Source organism: Trichechus manatus, unplaced genomic scaffold (genome assembly GCF_000243295.1).
Source record: "Trichechus manatus latirostris isolate Lorelei unplaced genomic scaffold, TriManLat1.0 scaffold00048, whole genome shotgun sequence".
Taxonomy (NCBI): Eukaryota; Metazoa; Chordata; class Mammalia; order Sirenia; family Trichechidae; genus Trichechus; species Trichechus manatus.
The window spans coordinates 13,159,071-13,177,905 of record NW_004443984.1 but is presented as its reverse complement, the minus strand read 5'-3'; the positions used below and the strand labels follow the sequence as shown (position 1 = coordinate 13,177,905).

Below are 18,835 nucleotides of genomic sequence, written 5' to 3'. Positions count from 1 at the left end.
GGTAGAGAGGAGCCCTTTGCCTCAGGGCCCCAGGCCAGCCTGGCACCACCAGCTCCACCCCCCACCCCCCACCCCCACCCCCTCATTCCCCAGGAACGGCTGGAGGCCGCCCGGCAGGCGTTATCTGAGGCACGGAAGCAGAGCAACTCCCTAGGGGAGCAGGTGCAGACGATGCGGGGTGAGCTTGCTGACCTGGAGCTGCAGCGGACAGAGGCTGAGGGCCAGCTGCAACAGCTGCAAGAGGTAAGGGTCAGGGTAGGCCCCCTCTGTCCCCAGGACTGGGGGACCCTGTAGACGCAGTAGGGGCCTTCCTACCCATCTCAACCTTATCCCCAAACCCAGGCCCTGCCTCCTGTGAGGAAGCATGGATCATTCAGACCCTACCCCCATTATACAGATGGAGAAACTGAGGCTCAGAGAGGAGATGAGTTTGGCTTACGGTGACAGTTCTCTGCTATGGGCCTCCCAGTCACCTTGCGAGTGACTGAGCACAGCAGGCCAGCACCAGCATCTCCAAGCTTCACATGCACACACTGAGGCCCAGAGGGATTTGGACTTGCCTGGCTTCTGTTGCAGGTGCTGCGGCAGCGGCAGGAGAGCGAGGCTGTAGCCCTGCACACGGTGCAGAAGCTGCAGGACGAGAGGCGGCTGCTGCAGGAGCGCCTGGGCAGCCTGCAGCGCGCCCTGGCGCAGCTGGAGGCTGAGAAGCAGGAGGCGGAGCGGTCAGCCCTGCGGCTGGAGAAGGACAGGGCTGCCCTCAGGAGAATGCTGGACAAGGTGAGCTGCTGCCCCAGGGCCCACCCCTCACTTCCTCTGGGTCCTAGCCATGCTGGTCCTGCTGCCTCAATTGGCATTACGTTATTGCCATGGGGACTGGAACCCCAAGCCCCCTCCCTGGGCCTCCCTCCTTCCCCAGGCACCCTGATCTCCCCTGGTCTCCTCACCTAGGTGGAGAGGGAGAAGCTTCGCAGCCACGAGGATACAGTGCGGCTGAGTGCCGAGAAGGGCCGCCTGGACCGCACACTCACGGGGGCTGAGCTGGAGCTGGCTGAGGCCCAGAGGCAGATCCAGCAGCTGGAGGTCTGGTTCCTGCCCACCTAGCCCTGGACCCCAACCCTGCCCCAGCCTGAGTACCAGGCAGCCCCGGCAGAGCTGGTGGTTCAGCCAGCCCAGGGCCCTCAAACCCTACCACCCAGGAGCCCAGCCCCTTGGGTGGGGTCCTAGAGCTAGGCCCTAGAGAGAGGGATCTTCCCCATGGTGGAGAGAAGAGAGACACTAAGGGTGTGTTAGCACGTGAGCCTGTGTGTCCATGTAGTGGTCGTGTAACAGTATGAGTGTACATGTGTGTATCCTTGTGCATGTAGCATGGATGCTTTGCACAATGGGGCATGTCTAAATATATATGTGTGTATATGTGTTTGTGTACAGATGTCTGTTATCATGTACGTAGATATATTTAGGAGTATTGGATTTTCGCACATATGTATGCATCTGTGTGAACGTAAGTACTTGCATGTTTGCCTTTGTACCCGTATGTATATGGATCTATTTGAATATGTCTGTGTGTGTATGTGTGCATGTCTGAGTGGGGCTCACTGGGTACCCTGACCCAGGATTCACAGGTATACTGAAGGGTCAGAGGTGTGGGGGACAAGCAAGGATCTTGCCTGCATCTCATCTGCACTGGCCTTGCCCCAAGGGGACACGCACACACACACACGCACACACACACACACACACACACACACATATACACACACACGATGAACTGGCCTTGCCCCAAGGGGACACACACACACACTCTCTGGGCCAGACCTCCCGGATTAGCACCCCTTCCTGCAGGCCCAGGTGGTGGTGATGGAGCAAAACCACAGTCCTGCCCAGCTGGAGGCAGATGAGCAGCAGCGGCTAGAGCTGCAGCAGGAGGTGGAGCGCCTGCGCAGTGCCCAGGTGCAGACGGAGCGCACCCTGGAGGCGAGGGAGCGTGCCCACCGCCAGAGGGTGCGTGGGCTGGAGGAGCAGGTACTCAGGCCTCCTGGGCTCCAGCCCCTCCCCAGGAGGTGCAGGACTCACCACTTGGGGAGACTGGGCCAGGATGGAAGTAGAGCTGGAGGAGGAGAGGGCTAGCCATGACCTCTTGGGTATAAGTAGTTGAGACTCCTATAACTGAGAAGGTTCAGGGTCATCTGTGCTGGTGACAAGCATGACTGGATCCGGGGGCTCCAGTGATGTCATTGGGGCTCAGTCCCTCTTTTCATGACTCTGCTTTCCTCTGGCTCCATGCCCAGGCAGGCCCTCTCCCCGGTGGCACAGATGGCCCCCAGGAGCTTCAGCCTCAGGTTAGCCCATCAAGTCAGAGAAGAGAGCCAGCCTTTTCCTGAGAGCAACAGCAAAAGTCCCAGGGATGATCCTCATTGGCCAGCTTAGGTCACATGTCTCTTCCTGGCCATCCCTGAACCAATCATGTCTGCAAGGGTGCTCTGATAGGCCAGGCTTGTGTCACATGTCTACCCCTGGAGTCTGGGCTAGGCCCACCCAAATGATGATGGGGACCAAAAATAGGGTTGGGTTAGCCTCCCAAAGGTATGCTGAGCAGTCAGAAGACACCTGTCTGCTACATGGAGCAAAATGAGACCAGATCTTTTCTGAAATAGGGAGCATCGGGTCCCTTCTGAGGTCCCATCTGTAGCTGAGGGGTCCTCCACTAGTCACCCACCTCCCTCTGACATCAGGCTGGGGACTTGGACTGATCCTACATTTCCTGTCTTCCCCAGGTGTCCACACTGAAGGGGCAGTTGCAGCAGGAGTTCCGAAGGAGCTCAGCACCCTTTACTCCACCCTCTGGTCCCTCGGGGAAATAAGCCCCTTCCTGGGGACCCTAGAGAACAGCCCTGTGGCCAGGGTAGAAGAGGGACCTCCTCTCCAGCACAAGGCGAACAGGGCCTGGCTGACAGGGCCCCCAGAGCCTGGCCGAGGGTGAGGAGGAGCTGGCTGGCAGCAGTGAGAGGTGGGGGGCTCCAGCTCCAGGCCAGACAAACAGCAGTTTCCCAGCAGTGACTACCCAACATCACTTGGGATCCCGCCTGTGGGCCCCACCTCAGTTCACTGCCCCCCCACGCCCCACTCTAGATTGTAGGAGGCCCTCCTTAAGGGTGGCTGAGCCAGAGCCAGGGGCGGGGGTGACCTCTGTCTCTGGCCAGCCCTGGAGCATGGACTTATGGGAAAGAGGAGGGGTACCCAGGCCCTGCCTTCAGCCTCCCAGAGATCTCTCCCCCTTAGTTCAGAGTGTTTGTCAGGAAGTTCATTAGAGAGCAGAGTCCCTGTATTTTTATACCTTTTTACAATGTTCACTGTTCAGAACTGTTGTGTTTTTGTAAGAAGAAGACCCTATTTTCTACAAACGGTTTGTACAGACATGTCTCTTTACGATACTATTACCATGCCCCCTCCAGCGGGGAGGGGAAGGGGAAATGGATGGTGGGCCTGGGCAAGAGGACTGGGACCACCTGGCAGGGGGGAACAGGGGGCAGAGGAACAGAGGGGCCTGTGTGGAGGGGTGAGAAACTTTCCCAGTCTCACAGAATGTCAGGTGACAAGGCCATTTACCCCCATTTAAACATATGGGGCAGTTGAGGCTTGAGGCTGTGGCAGCTCAACTCTTTCCACCAAAGCTTTGTCACCCCTTTCTCTGGACCCTCGTCAGGGCAAGGCCCACCCTCTGGGCAACGACAGGTCCTACGGGCCTCAGGTCAAACAAGTGCAGGCTTGGGAGTAAACGCCCCTGGCTCTGCTGCGTGATCCTGGGCAACACTGCTTAGCCTCCCCAAGCCTCAGCTTGTTCATCTGTAAAATGGGAACCTACCTCACAGGGAAGGCGCCCTGGTGGCATAGTGGTTAAATGCTTTGCTGCTACGCAAACAGTCGGCGGTTTGAACCCACCAGCTCCGCTGCGGGAGAAAGAGGTGGCAGTCTGTTTTTGTAAAGATTTACAGCCTTGGAAACCCTACGGGGCAGTTCTACTCTGTCCTGCAGGGTCATTATGAGTCAATAGCACACCACAACAGCAACACCTCATAGGGTGGTTATGAGGAAGTACCCATAGGAGGTACCCAATCACTGTTTTCAAGGGGAAATTAGAAATTGTCCTTCTTTGGAGTCCAACAGAGTTAGGTTCTTACCCAGCTCTTCCGCATAGAGCTTTGGAACACTGGGCAGATTACTTAATGTTTCTGGGCTTAGTTTTCTTGTCTGTAAGCTTGCTGGGTGCCCTCGAGTCTATTCTTACTCATAATGACCCCATGTGACAAAACAGACCCGCCCCGTAGGGTTTTCCTGGCTGTAATCTTTATGGAAGCAGATTGCCAGGTCTTTCTCCCGAGGAACTGCTGGGTAGGCTCAAACCACTGACCTGTCGGTTAGTAGCCTAGCGCTTAACCATCGCGCCACGTAGAGCTGTTCGGAATGCTCAGTAGGACTGTGTGAGGGTACTCATTCAGAGCTGGTCAGAGGGAGATGCTACATTGGCTTACCTGCCTCTGCCCTCTGAACTACCCCAGCCTCCTCCCCACCCTACTGCCAAGAAGCCCTTGGTCTGAGTCCACCTACCCTGACTTCCTGCCTTACACTACGCCACATATACCCATAAGCTTCCCCATAAGCACCCAGTCTTGGGTTGCACGCCCCGGTGATGGGGGACTCCTGCCCTCTCCCAGCAGCTCTAATGGTGAGAAAGCTGTAGCCTTGAACCTTCTAACCCCTGGACAACCCCTTGTAACACACGAACGCGTGTGCACGCGCACATACGCATCCTGAGGGACATTTGGGGCCTATTCTTCTGGGCAGGTCAGAGCTGAAGAAAGTGGGTAAGGAGGCAGGACAGGGACTGCAGAACTGAGACCACTGTCCACCTGAACTGCCCCTTCTCCCCAGGCGGCCTCTCGGTGGGGACAGGCAGCGTTGGAGGCATGCGGCCACCCCCTCAGTGTTCTCAACTGAAAAAGTGACTCTGAATGTTTTGTAAAAACTTGTTTTTAATTTTGTATAAAACAAAGGTGGTCCATGCCCGGGGGGCTGTAGGAAATCCAAGCAGACCAGCTGGGGCGAGGCATAGCCTACCTCAGGGGACTCTGGGGGAACTGTCCTCAGAGGGACCAAGAAGACACATCAGGGGCCCAGGTCCCACAGAAAGAGGCCTGGGGTACTCCCCACCCAGGAGGCAGAGACTAGGCAGTAGAAGCCCCCATTCTGCGCCACGGGTGGCCACAGGCTGGGGTAGGGGCCAGAGGCCCAGCCTCCCACAAGCCCCAGGGCCGTAGTCCACTAACGTTTTTACAGAATAAAGGGAATGTCAGGAAAGGGTGAAAAGCACTAGGTCAGGCCTGAGGGCCCGTGATCCAGGAGGGTCCTGGGCGCAGCTGCCGGCTCCACCCTAACAGCCCCCGCAGCTCCTAGCGCAGGAGGCCGCCACAGATTGGCACAGGCCACTGCTGGCGATCACGCCACACTTGGAGAACTTGTCGCGACACAGGTCAGCTATTGGGGGGGCAGGAAGGAGGTGGGGATCAGGGCGGGGCTGGGTGATGGGAACTGCTACCCCCTCCCCGACCCTGGTGATGGGGGTCTGTTCTGAGGGTAAAAAGTAGGTGGGAATGGAGCTCAGGATCCCCAGGAGGTGGATGGCCGGACAGATAACAAAATGGGCATGGGAGCAGGGGGAGGCCTGGGGGTGGAGGCCTTCCTACCTCGGAGGAGCTCCTCGTGGGCACAGACTGTGCGGACACAGATCTCCCTGTTGATGACGTACACGCGGCGGAGGCTGGGGGGACGGGCCAGGGAGGTCTCAACCCCACCCCCACTGGGAGAGCCGGACAGACCCTGGCATTGGAGCCGGGAGTCCTGTCCCCCAGGCCTGGGCTCAACCAGAGTTAAGCTCAACTTCAGTACTCACTATCTCTACCAAACTCCCACCTTGGCTGCCGGAGTCCACCGGTCCTCCCCATAACCCTCCCACAAGTGCTGGCCTGTGCTCACCTGTAGAAACAGACCTCGTTGAGACACTGTTTGCAGGGCTTGTGGATGGAGTAAAGACGGGTGCATGGGTACTGCTCCTCGCGGCAGTCTGGGTGACACGTGGAGATCAGACTAGGGGCTGCGGCCTGGGGCCCAGAGTGGGGCAAGTCCCGGGGCGGGGGGTAGCTGCCAGCCTCACACACCCTGAGACTGGCCACAGAGTCTGGGTACCACTCTTCACCCTCAGGCCGCCCAGTCCAGACACATGCCACCATCCCCCCACCCCCACCCACGCCAGCACCATGAGACCCTCCTGGGCTGCCCCATTTTAGGCAATGTATTTATACAGATACAAACTCACAACCACACTTAACACACCTAAGTTCAACCACAAATTCATATCCACAAAGACACAGTCACAAAAGTCCACACCAATCTCATGGCATATTCATACACGCTCAAAGGCTCACACACAGCAACACACACCAACCCGCATGAGAGTGAGCATGCAGATACACACATACACACGCGCGCACGCATGCGCAGGCTCTTGGCTGGGGCAGCACACGGGGCACCGGCTCAGCCGGCCTGGGCTTCCTGCCCCCCTTACCTTGCCACGTGCACCACTCAGTCCTTCTGGCTGGCAGGAAGCCCCCAGCACACTCCCTGCCCCTCCCTCGTCTTTGGGTAAAGGGCCCTTTCCAAGGCTGCAGCCAACTCAGCCTCTGGCCAAACAAGGGGGGCAGGGTGGGATCTCCCAGAGCTGCCTTAGGGGGCTGGAGTTGCCAGCCTAAAGTGAGGGTGCTCTGCAAGCCCCTCCTTCCCCCACTGCTAACCAGCAGCCCACACTGTCTACCCAGCAACAGCAAAAGGCCTGGCTGTCTCTGTCCTACCACCATCCCCCAGCTACCCCAACTTCTGGGCCATGCTGCCCTTTCTCTGCTGTCAGGAAACCTCTTACCAAGAGGCCCAGGCTCCGTGGGCTCCGTCTCTGGACTTCCTGGTTCTGGTGTTGGGAAAGGGCGAGACAGGGATCATTAGAAGGGGTCTACTCAGGGCAGGGTGGGGCTCTTGGGCTGTGGGAAGGTCAGTGGGGTTACCACTCCCAGCCTGGGCACAGACCCCACTTCCAGGAGTTCTGGGTTGAAAGGGATTAGGGGAGGGGGTGCAAGCAGGGGTCTGTGGCCTACCTGAAGTGGGGGCCGGGATGACTTCCTGTTGGACCTGCTGCTGGGATTGGAATTGGAACTGCTCCTCAGGGGGCCGAGGGGTCACCTCTGTAACAAGGGGGTGATAAGGGCTCTGCCCCCTCCTTCCCTAGGGCCCTGTGGGCGTCCCCACCCCAGCTGCCCCCAGTCCTTTACCTTGATAGTCATAGTAGTCTGGGGGTTCTGAAAGCAAAGATGAAGGTAGAATTGGAGGGGTCAGGCTGGCTCCAGGGACAAATAAGGTCACAACTGAGCCAGTGACCACCTCCAGAGATTCCCATCACCCCACCCCACCCCACCCCCTCCCTGGCTGACCCATACACATCTGGAGAGCCAGGCCTTGATGACATGGCCACTGGGGGAGGCCTGGGGGTGGGCATGGCCCTTACCGATTTGGTCACTGTAGTGGGTGTACTGGACGTGGTCAGGGAACGGAGGCAGGGGGTCCACGTCATATTGGCCCTGAGCCAGCAGGCCTGCTGTGGGAGGCAAAGCATGGGGAGGGAGCGCAACAGGGTCCCTGAGGGGTTTCTAGGGAGGGCAGGCAGGGCCAGGGTCCCAAGGGCAGGCCTGTGAGAGCGAGAATCTTACAGCCAGATGCTTAGGCCCACAAGATCCAAACTCCTTCCTTGACTGTGAAGGCCCTTACACACCCTGGTCTCATGTCACCTCCCTGACCACACCCTGCCACTCTCCCCTACTCTGGCCTCCTGGCTGCTCCTGGAACTTGCTATACTCCTGCCTTTGCACTTGACTCTCCATGGGCCTGCAATACTTGAGCGGCTTCTCCTCCTTCAGGTCTCAATGAAATTTTAGCTCTGCTGAGAGGCCACCTCTGGCCCATCTGCCCTCTCCATCTCATCCTCCTATTGATTTCCACCATGGCACTCAGCACAAGCTGAAATGTATCACGTCTGCTTATTTAACATCTGCCACCCTTCCCTAGACTGGAGCCCTGGCAGCACAGTAGTTAAGAGCTCAGGCTGCTAACCAAAAGGTCAGCAGTTTGAATCCACCAGCTGCTCCTTGGAAACCCTATGGGGCAGTTCTGCCCGGTCCTATAGAGTCGCTATGAGTTAGAATTGACTCGAAAGCAACAGGTTTTTTCCCTAGACTGGCACCTCCAATGAGGGCAGGACCTGGTTCACTGCAACATCCCTAGGGCCTAACCCAGTGCCTGGCACATACAGGAGCTCCATAAATATCCGTTGAATGAATGAATGTTAGAACTGGCAGGGCACTTGTGATCTCCACTGATAACTCCTTGTTTGACCAACAGAGATCACCCTCCAAAGGTCAAGATTGTATAGGGTGGTTGGCCCCCAAATGGGTCTAGAACCCAGGCCTTCCAACTCCCTGCCTTGAATGCCCCCCACTCCTGGACATTGGCTCCCAGGAGGCTCAGTAATAGAAGTAGGGACTTCAGGTACCTGGGCACGTGCCTATTCTCTCCAGAACCTTGCCTGCCTTGTAATGTGGAGGGTTGTGGAGGAGAAGTGTCCCAGGGCTCCTGGCCAGTCTAGGGTTCCAGCAGGCAGGAGGTCTGGGAGATGGGCAGCTAAGGACTGGCTATAGGTCACAGTAAAGGCTACTGTGAGCTCCCCACCACGGGCCTCACTCCCACCCCATAAAGGGGAGCTGCCCTCAGCCTCGGGGCCACTTACCAGGCAGAACTAGCAGGAAGAGGTAGGCAGCTCTCATGGTCACGGAGTGAGGCGGGCTGGGATGGCGTCAGAGGGCTGTGGCAGGAGGAGAGAAGGGAGAGGGCTGTCCCCTAGGCCTGCAGAACCCACCTCTGGTCCCCCGAATTCAGCCTGGAGATGGGCAGCTGGGAATAGAAGCCAGCCATCTGGAGAGCTGGGGAACCACTTGGAGGATAACCCTGGTGCTCAAGTCACAAGGGACAAGGCCTCCAACCTGGCTCTGGGGCTGATCTGGATCAACTAACAGACCCCTCCCTCCTCTACTCACTCAGGGGACATGTCTAATTCCCACCAGCCCTGACCCTGCTTTCCTCACCCCACCCAGGCCAACCTCTCTGGCCCAGCACCTCTCCTGGCGTCTAATGCCCTGACCATGTGAATCTCTGACCCCAGGCCTGTCCTCGGAACCCCAACCCTGTCCTGGACTCAGCAGCTCTGCCAAGCCTACCACCTGCTCCCAATTAGCCCCTGGGCCCCCCGAGCATCTAGCTCAGCAGGAAACCACATGCACACAGACCTGGGGGGCCCCTTGAGCAGACAGGCTGGGCAGGGTTCCCAGCTCCTAGAAGACTATTCTCCTGCCAGACCTCCCGGCCTCCCGAGACCTGGCTGTCTTCATCGTGAGCTCACAAAACTGAGGTCTATTTGTCTATAGCAGCAGGAAGCCCTTAGGGTGGAGTCTGAAGAGGGCTTCTCTCAATCCTAGAATAGCAACACTGGAGGGGACCATGATGTCACCCAGTCCAGGGGTTCTCTGAACCCCCTGACATTATATGGCAACTGTTGTGTGTGTATGTGTGTGATTTTGGGGAGAGAGGGCATTGGTCCATAGCTTTCACCATGTTCTTCAAGCTCAAGAATTTCTGGCCTAGTCCAGCCTCCAATCTTTGGCTACAGCGAACCTGGCCGAATCTCAAGGTCCCCATGTTCAGTCCCAGCTCAAAGGAGAGCAACCTCAAGATTGTCAGCCTTCTGCCTGGAGGGGCGTGAGGACAGAGTCCATAGGGCTCTCCATCCCAGGAGGACCCCTCTCTGCTACAACACAGGGAATTCTAGCTGGAAACCCTAACTTTCCCCCCTGGGAATCCAGGGAGTGGGGTAGGGAAGGGGCAAAAACATGGGCATCTTTTCTTTTTCCTACCAATTCTGAGTCTTCTCTGAGCCCTCCTCCACCCCGCCCTTACCCATCTCATACACTCAACAGCTCATTCCTTACTGGTTCCCTGGGATGTGCAAAGAGTTAACATGCTTGGCTGCTAACTGAAAAGTTGGAGGTTCGAGTCCACCCAGAGGCACCCCGGAAGAAAGGCGTGGCGATCTACTTCGGAAAAAGCAGCCATTGAAAACCCTATGGAGCACAGGTCTACTCTGACACACACGGAGTCACATGAGTGGCAACGGACTGGTTATAGTCTGATGAGGTGGGGTGGCGGGGGGCAGCGGGGCAAGACTCCCGACTCAAGCTGCCCGAAAGCCAGGGCCATCTGGCTCCTCACGTCCCCATTCTGAAAACCCTTGGCCTCCTCACCACATGGAGGCTGAGATTCCTGGAGCTTCTTCCCTGCACCCTCTCCCCCCATGCCCCGCTCCCCGCCCCCAGGATGGTGACAGAGCTGGGAGCCAGGCCAGTGGGAGCTGTCACCACTCAAGGGGAGGCCCCTACTTGGGGCCTGCAGGGGTTTCAGGAGTTTGGAGGTCCTGTCTGCCTCCAAAGCCCCTCCTAGTGCCTCCCAGTCCCCTGCATGGAGCCTCTTCCTGCCCCAGAAGGACTGAGACCCCGGCCCAGGCTTAGTGCGGGAGTGGCCCCCCAGGGCAAGGGGTGGAGGTCATAAAGAGAAGAGGCAGGGTGGGAGTAATGGAGCCTTCCCAGAGGACCTCCAAGCACTTCCAGACTTCGGAGTTTTAGGGAGTACGGAGGTCAGGGCCTGTCCAGGAGGGAGCCCTTTCCCCCTTTGACCCCCTCTCACTGCAGTGGGGCCGACTCGGAGCCCACTGCCCCCACGCTCGCTCAGCCGGCACAGGGCTCTGCCTGCTCCAGAGGCCGGGCCGGGGCCCACTGGAGGAAACCAGATGTTGCAGCGACGCACAGCTGGGAACAATCAGCCACGGAAACTCGCCCAGGCGCGTTCGCGCTCCCGGTCTCTGATCTCTCTTTGTCTCTCTGCGTCTCTGTCCTGGCCGCTCCCACGGGGCGGCTGCCCCTCACCGCCCTTACATTCCACTCTCCCAGGGAGAACAAAAGCCGTCCATTCCCCGACGCCCCACTTCTGGCTCCCGCCAAACTCGGGCTCCCCTTCCTCCCACCTCGCGCCCTTCCCCCAGAGCGACCCCAAGCTTTCCCAGTGCTCTCTTAGCACCCGCTCAGATGGTCCCGGGCTCAGGGCCCCGGCAGCTAGCCCCCAGGACTAGGGGTCCGGGACCCCCGCCACTGGAGGCCCTCCGACGCCCCCGCCCGCGACCTGGGTCCCCCAGCACCCCTCGCCCGGTGGGCCGCCAGGCCCGCGCCTACCTGTCCAGTTCACTCCGTCGCCCGCTCTGCGTCCACCCGCCGGAACCGCCCCTTTGCCCGCTCGGAGCCCCGCTCTGGGCCCCCGACGGGCCGGCGCCCGCCCTCCAGCCCCCGCATCCGCTGGGTCCTAACGCGAGCGCATCACCCAGGCCGCCAAGCCGCGCCCTCGGGTCCTTCACCCTACACTGGGGCGGGGGGGGGGGTGCCTGGTGGGAGGAGGCGCCCGTAGGGCCATACTCACATCTGGCCAGCGCTTTACACTGTGCAAAACCCTTCTCCTCACCACATCTGGTCCTCAGTCGGGGAGGTGAGCTGGGTATGTTCTCCCCTTTTGCAGAGGAGGGAACCAAAATCAAAAGGTGATTTACCCAAGGCCCCTGGGCTGGAAAAGCCTGCTCTCCTCTCTGGCTGTCCCAACTCCCAGGACACCTGGATGTCCTCCTGCCTGTCTAGCTGTGCCTTCTGGGTCCCCTAGCCGATCCTCCTCCTGCACCTCCAGGGCCCTTGGCTGGCTTCCATTACCAGCGTTTCTTTCAGCCCTGGCCAGGCCCACATATCCCAGGGGCTACCAGGCCTGGCTCCTCCAATGTCCCCAAGCACCTCAGATTCAACGACAATCCAAGCCCAAATTCACAACCTCCCATCCTCCCCAAAACCTGGCCCTCTCTCGTGTCCCCAGTCCAGGGAGTGGCCCTACCATCCTTCTGTTACCCAGGCATCCTCCCCTCTGACCCTCAGCTTCTGCATTCCATCCAGCACTAGCCACACTGACTTACCTCTCAACTGTCTCTCCAGTCTGTCCACTCCCCTCACCCAGGTGTGAGCCACCATCATTGCTTGCCTGAACTCTGAAACAGTGTCCAATCTGGTCCTTCCCACACCGACCCTTTACTCTATCTCATCTCAGCTAGTGTGACATTTCTGAAATGCAAATCAGGCCATGGCCCCCTCTTCTTAAAGCCTTTCGCTGGTTTCCCATGTGTCTTAGTTATCTAGTGCAGCTATAACAGAAATACCACAAGTGGGTGACTTTAACAAACAGAAATTTATTTTCTCACAGTTTAGGAGGCTGTTGTTAGGTGCCATCGAGTCTGTTCCAATTCATAGCCACCCTGTGTACAACAGAAGGAAACACTATCCAGTCCTGCGCCATCCTCACAATAGTTCTTATGCTTGAGCCCATTGTTGCAGCCACTGTGTCAGTCCAACTTGTTGAAGGTCTTCCTCTTTTTCGTTGACCCTCTACTTTATCAAGCATGATGTCCTTCTCCAGGGGCTGATCCCTCCTGATAACATGCCCAAAGTATGTCTCGCCATCCTTACTTCTAAGGAGCACTCTGGTTGTACGTCTTCCAAAACAGGTTTGTTCATTATTTTGGCAGTCCATGATAAATTCTATATTCTTCGCCAACACCACAATTTAAAGGCATGAATTCTTCTTCGGTCTTTCTTATTCATCATCCAGCTTTCACATGCATATGAGGTGATGGAAAATACCATGGCTTGGGTCAGGTGTACCTTAGTCTTTAAGGTGACATCTTTGCTTTTTAACACTTTAAAGAGGTCTTTTGCAGCAGATTTGCTCAATGCAATGATTTCTTGACTGCTGCTTCCATGAGTGTTGATTGTGGATTCGAGTAAAATGAAATCCTTGACAACTTCAGTATTTTCTCTGTTTATCATGATGTTGCTAATTAGTCCAGTTGTGAGGATTTTTGTTTTCTTTATGTTGAGGTGCAATCCATACTGAAGGCTGTGGTCTTTGATCTTCATCAGTAAGTGCTTCAAGTCCTCTTCACTTTCAGCAAGCAAGGTTGTGTCATCTGCATACTGCAGGTTATTAATGAGTCTTCCCCCAATCCTACTACCCTGTTCTTCATATAGTTCAGCTTCTCAGATTATTTGCTCAGTATACAGATTGAATAGGTATGGTGAAAGGATACAACCCTGACACACACCTTTCCTGACCTTAAATCACATGGTATCCCCTTGTTCTGTTCGAACGACTGCTTCTTGGTCTAGGTACAGGTTCCTCATGAGCACAATTAAGTGTTCTGGAATTTCCATTCTTTGCATTGTTATCCATAATTTGTTATGATCTACACAGTCGAATGCCTTTGCATAGTCAGTAAAACACAGGTAAACATCTTTCTGGTATTCTCTGCTTTCAGCCAGGGTGCATCTGACATCAGCAATGATATCCCTTGTTCCACATCCTCTTCTGAATCTGGCTTGAATTTCTGGCAGTTCCCTGTCGATGCACTGCTGCAACCAACCACTTCTGAATGGTGTTCAGCAAAATTTTACTTGTGTGTGATATTAATGATATTGTTTAATAATTTCCACATTTGGTGGGATCACCTTTCTTGGGAAGAGACATAAATATGGATCTCTTCCAGTCGGCTGGCCAGGTAGCTGTCTTCCAAATTTCTTGGCATAGACGAGTGAGTACTTCAATTGGTGTTCCATCAATTCTTGGAGCCTTGTTTTTTTGCCAATGCCTTCAGTGCTGCTTAGACTTCTTCCTTCAGTACCATTGGTTCCTGATCATGTGCTACATCCTGAAATGGTTGAACATCGACCAGTTCTTTTTGGTATAGTGACTCTGTGTATTCCTTCCATCTTTTTTTTTGATGCTTCCTGCATCATTTAATATTTTCCCCATAGACTCCTTCACTATTGCAACTCGAGGCTTGAATTTTTTCTTCAGTTCTTTCAGCTTGAGAAATGCCGAGCGTATTCTTCCCTTTTGGTTTTCTATCTCCAGGTCTTTGCACATGTCAGTATAATATTTACTTTCTCTTCTCGAGCCACCTTTTGAAATCTTCTGTTCAGCTCTTGTCCTTCGTCATTTATTCTATCTGCTTTAGCTACTCGACGTTCAAGAGCCAGTTTCAGAGTCTCTTCAGACATCCATTTTGGTCTTTTCTTTCTTTCCCATCTTTTTAATGTCTTTTTTTAGGAGGCTAGAAGTCTGAATTCAGAGCTGTGGCTCTAGGGGAAGGCTTTCTCTCTTTGTCTGCTCTGGAGGAAGGTCCTTGTCTCCTCAGCTTCTGCTTCCTGGTTCCTGGGAGATCTCCATGTGGCTTGGCATCTCTCTTACGCCGTTTCTGCTCTGCTTGCTTGTTTAATCTCTTTTATATCTCAAAAGAGACTGACTCAAGACACAACCTGCACTAATCCTGCCTTATTAACATAACAGAGACAACCCATTCCCAAATGGGATTATAACCACAGGCATAGAGGTTAGGATTTACAATACATGTTTTTGGGAGACACAATTCAATCCATAACACCATGGCACCCAGAATCAAGGCTGAACTCTTCTATGCTCCCTAAGGGCCGTACTCCTCATCATGGTCTGGCCCTGCCCCCTTATTCTCTTCCTGGTCCCCTGCAGTCACAATGACCTTTTGGCAGTCTCTCATACTCCCCCCACTCCTGCGTTGGGGAAAAGTTACTAAAAACTAAATCTACTCCCAACCCAGAACACCTCTCCACAAAAATAGAAGAGAAAGAAAAATTTTATTGTTGAATAAGCTTAAACCAGAATGTGATGCAAAGACAGAAAGGAATCTCATCCTTTGTACAGTAGAGTGGACACAACCCATTATGTTCATGTTTAAGATAAAATTGCTAACTTTTCAGGATCTTTATGGCAGGATACCTGAAGTTATGCTAATCTCCTTCCAGGAGACAGGAAGGTAGGGGAGGCTTACCTGAAGTTACATTTCAATGATATAGCTACCAGATCTCTGAGAAAACTAAAATCAAACCCACTGCCATCGAGTCGATGCCAACTAATAGTGACCCTATAGGACAGAGCAGAATTGCCACATAGAGTTTCCAAGGAGCGGCTGGTGGATTTGAACTGCTGACCTTTTAGTTAGCAGCCAAGTTCTTAACCACTGCACCACAAGGGCTCCAGATCTCTGAGAAGACCTTTTATATTCACATACTTTTCAAAGAGACAAAGAAAGAATCTAGAAGTTATCTAAATTCTGAAAGAACAGAGGAGGAGGGTAGCCTCTTCCCTTATTGTAAACAAGGAGAATTAAAACTTATTTCAATTTGTATTTTTCCTTACACTGGCCACAAGGGGCTTTGCCCAAGCTGTTTTCTCCTCCTGGACTCTGGCGGAAGCCTCCTCCTTTGGGTCACAGCTAAATCTCCTTTCCTCAGAGGAACCTGCCTTTTCTGCCTGTGAGGTACTGTCAAGCACCTTCTGCTTTACTGCTCACAGCTGTCATCTTGCTTTTATGTCTGTGACCATTTGAGTCCATCCCCGACCCTAATGGGCCTGTTAGCCCCATGAATGCAGAATGAATTGTGTTTTGACTCATTCTAGTTTTTGCTCATCGGGCACAGTGCCAGGCTCTGAGAAGCAGACCAGTAAACATTTATGGAATGAATGAATGACCTGTACATTCAATTCTCCTGAGAAAGACTGGATTTGGGGAGGGGTGGCCCCTGCTTCCGCGGCATCCCAGCCCAGCCTGGCCACATGGCTGGAGAAAGCCTGTGCTTGGGGCAGGAATGACAGCTGTGGGAACTGCAGGCAGGGAGGAGGAGACCAGGATACTCCCTGATTTGAGCCCTCATCCGCAGTCATACCCCCAGCGTATGGGGAGCATCAGAGATATGCAGGCCAAGCACACCAGCTTGGGGGTAGAGGAGGAGCTTCCAAACATTGTCGGGTTGTGGCTGTAACTGGAATTGAGGAGATTAGGGCTGTGGGCTCTGCTTCTTGCTCCCCACATTCCTGCCAGAGGGGCAGCGTCTTCACACACAGCCTCCACGCTGCCAGAGATGGTGCCAGCTGCCTTAGCCCAGCAGATGGGAAAGCCTGGGCTCTGGAGTCGGACAGATCTGAGTTCAAAGTACAGCTCCATTGCTCAACTTATCTCTGTGCCTCAGTTTTCTCATTTGCAAAAAAGAGATTGTTATGGATTGAATTGTGTCCCCTGACAAAATTGTTTTGATTCTCCTGGAATCCACATTTCTGGGTTCATGGAGTTCGGGTGACCCACTGAGGCCGTCCACCCTTCAGAGCCTTGAAGGAACTAGTTCCGTGGAGTCACCTTCAGGTCAAACAATAGCTTAGTAAGCAGCTTAGTGGAGATCTTTTGGCCTTAGACTTTGGGTTCTTTTGGAAAATTATCTATGTGCAGTGAGCTTTGAGAAGCGGGAACTCCAGGGTCTGACTAGAGCCTGTGTTAAGATTTATCCTATGTTCTTGGGGACTGTTTCTGTAACCTGTCCTGTGCTTTGGTGTAATCTCTTGAGAAATTAACGTAACAATGACCCATATAATCCTCTTTCACTGTCCCCTCTTTGGAGAGTCTTCCTGATATGCTCTCTGATTCGAATTGTATCTTCTCACAATAAATATATTCTGTCACTAATTTTTGGTGTTTCTCTAAGCATTTAGGTTTTTGACACTCCCAAAATCTGTGTTGGAATCCTAACCCCTATACATGCAGATCTAACCCCATTTGGGAATAAAGTTTTTGTTATGTTAATGAGGCCATATCAGTGTAAGATGTGTCCTAAACCTAATCACTTCTGAGTTATATGGAGCAGCATAGACCCAGAGAAAGGCAAGTACAAATGGGAGAAGACAGATGCCACTTGAAGATCACCAAGGAACCGAGGCTACAGAAACCAAGATAAGGATCTCCCCAGCCCGCCCCCCAGCCGACAGAGGGAGCCTTCTGCTGGAGCTGGTGCCCTGAATTCAGACTTCCAGCCATGCTTGGTAAAGTGGAGGGACAGTGGAAAAGAGGAAGACCCTCAATGAGATGGACTGACACAGTGGCTGCAACAGTGGGCTCAAGCATAACAATTGTGAGGATGGCGTAGGACTGGGCAGTGTTTCGTTCTGTTATACATGACAACAGTAATTCTCCTGAATTGTCAGAAAATCTCTCTTCTTTAAAGCCACCCACTTGTGGTATTTGTGTTAAAGCAGCACTAGAAATCTAAGACAAGGATTAAAAACAGCATCCACCTCCCAGGGCTGCCACAAGCTGAAGTGAGGCCCTGGTAAGTGGCAACTGGTTTTTTTAGCTGTGGGATGGTCAAGCCAGTCAAGCCCGCTGGGGGCTCAGCAGGACTCAGGCTCCTGCTCCTGCCTAGGGGCAGGGTGGGCTTCACCTCTTACTGGGACTCAGGAGCTAAAGGGAAAGACCAAAGCCTAGCCTGGCTTCATTCCAGAGGGTTCCCAGCAGCCCAGCCCTGCCCTCCAGCCACCCCCTCTCTCCAGCCCTGCCAGCCTTTGCCCTGGCCCCTCTCCATAGCCATCACCCCTCCAGGCTGGCACCTAAATTTGCCCTTTTCAATAAGGGCATTTTCTTCAGTGTATCGCTCAACAGGATGGAATGTTTAAACTCAGGTCCTAATTTAGGGCTTGGAAAATAAGGCCTCCTTGGCCACTCTCTGGAGTCCTTGGGTGTCACAAACGGTTAAGCTCTCATCTGCTAACAAAATGTTTGCAGTTTGAATTCACCCAGAGGCACCTAGGAAGAAAGGCCTGGCCATCTGCTTCCAAAAGGTCATAGCCATTGAAACACTTGGGGTTGCCATGAGTCAGAATTGACTTGACAGCAACTGGTTTGGTTTTTTTGGTTTGGCCACTATCTTGGGTTTGGTCCTGCTTCCTAGCCTGGACTCCCACCCTACCTCTCTTCTCCACCTACCCGAACCTAATTTTCAAGGCCCACTTCCTTCGAGAAGCCATCCTCCCTGCTTCCTACCCGACTCAAAGGGCGTTGAGCACACTCCCTCCTCTGAGCCCATAGTATCTTGCAAATTTCCCTTTCAATGCAAGAGCCCCACCACTTACTGTGCACTGACTCGATGTACTTTGCATACAATTTTAGGTGGGTTCAATCTTCGGACACAGTTAAGGGGAGTGAAGCTGGTGACTGCCTACTTGCTGAGAATGCCTTAACACTACTTTCTGCCCAGCCCACTGCACTCTAGCCCCTTCCGTTCCAGCCTCAGGGCCTTTATACTTACCAGTCCCTCTACTAGGCGCCTCTCCCACCGTCATGTGGTGGGCTCCTTCTCACCCTTCTGGCCTCAGCTTGCCTCTGCAGAGACACCCCGCCCTCCTTGACCATCCCACCTATGCAGGTCTCCTGCACCTGGTGGCTCTTCACCCACCTCCCTTCCAAATTCTGCTCCCAATTCATCCTTGGAGATTTCGCTCCTTCCCTGCCAGCCTCTCATGCTGGGTCCTAAGCTGCTCACAGGCAGAGTATGTTTTTTGTTCACCGCTGTAGCCCCTGCGCCTGCATAGGACTGCCCAGTAAGTTCAGGAAAAATCAGCTGAGGGCAGAGGAGGGATTTGAACCCAGGCCTCTCACCGCCCCCGCCAGCCTACTTTAACTGCGTCTACAGCT

The 18,835-nt window shown here is 54.4% G+C and overlaps 2 protein-coding genes across 3 annotated transcripts in view; one reads left to right on the top strand and one right to left on the bottom strand.

The window, feature by feature from the left end:
- Window positions 1–2,861, top strand: part of CROCC (ciliary rootlet coiled-coil, rootletin) — a 40,574-nt gene extending 37,713 nt beyond the window's left edge. Inside the window, exons 33-37 of the mRNA XM_004377277.1 lie at window positions 94–243; window positions 577–777; window positions 949–1,080; window positions 1,843–2,022; window positions 2,775–2,861. Of these exons, the coding sequence (XP_004377334.1) occupies window positions 94–243; window positions 577–777; window positions 949–1,080; window positions 1,843–2,022; window positions 2,775–2,861 (750 nt within the window). The remainder of the gene's footprint in view (window positions 1–93; window positions 244–576; window positions 778–948; window positions 1,081–1,842; window positions 2,023–2,774) is intronic.
- A 2,567-nt stretch (window positions 2,862–5,428) lies between these two features.
- Window positions 5,429–8,918, bottom strand: MFAP2 (microfibril associated protein 2). Of its 2 annotated transcripts, none has more exons than XM_004377208.1 (8): window positions 8,882–8,918; window positions 7,607–7,696; window positions 7,374–7,400; window positions 7,200–7,286; window positions 6,971–7,015; window positions 6,031–6,118; window positions 5,742–5,815; window positions 5,429–5,532 (listed from the first exon to the last, which is right to left on the bottom strand). In XM_004377208.1, exons 1-8 carry the CDS (start codon window positions 8,916–8,918, stop codon window positions 5,429–5,431), a joined length of 552 nt encoding a protein of 183 aa, XP_004377265.1. The 2 variants fall into 2 exon arrangements, with proteins under 2 accessions (XP_004377265.1, XP_023587790.1); XM_023732022.1 differs by having other exon boundaries at window positions 7,607–7,693.
- Between the last annotated feature and the right edge of the window lie 9,917 nt (window positions 8,919–18,835).

Bases quoted from the DNA above. Each gene is read 5' to 3' on its own strand.
- MFAP2 (XM_004377208.1), bottom strand. From the start codon at position 8,918: ATGAGAGCTGCCTACCTCTTCCTGCTAGTTCTGCCTG. The intron at 7,401-7,606 runs GTAAGGGCCATG...CTTTGCTTTCAG, and splicing joins CCACTACAGTGACCAAATCG to AACCCCCAGACTACTATGAC. The intron at 6,119-6,970 runs GTAAGAGGTTTC...CGTGTCACCCAG, and splicing joins CACGGAGCCTGGGCCTCTTG to ACTGCCGCGAGGAGCAGTAC.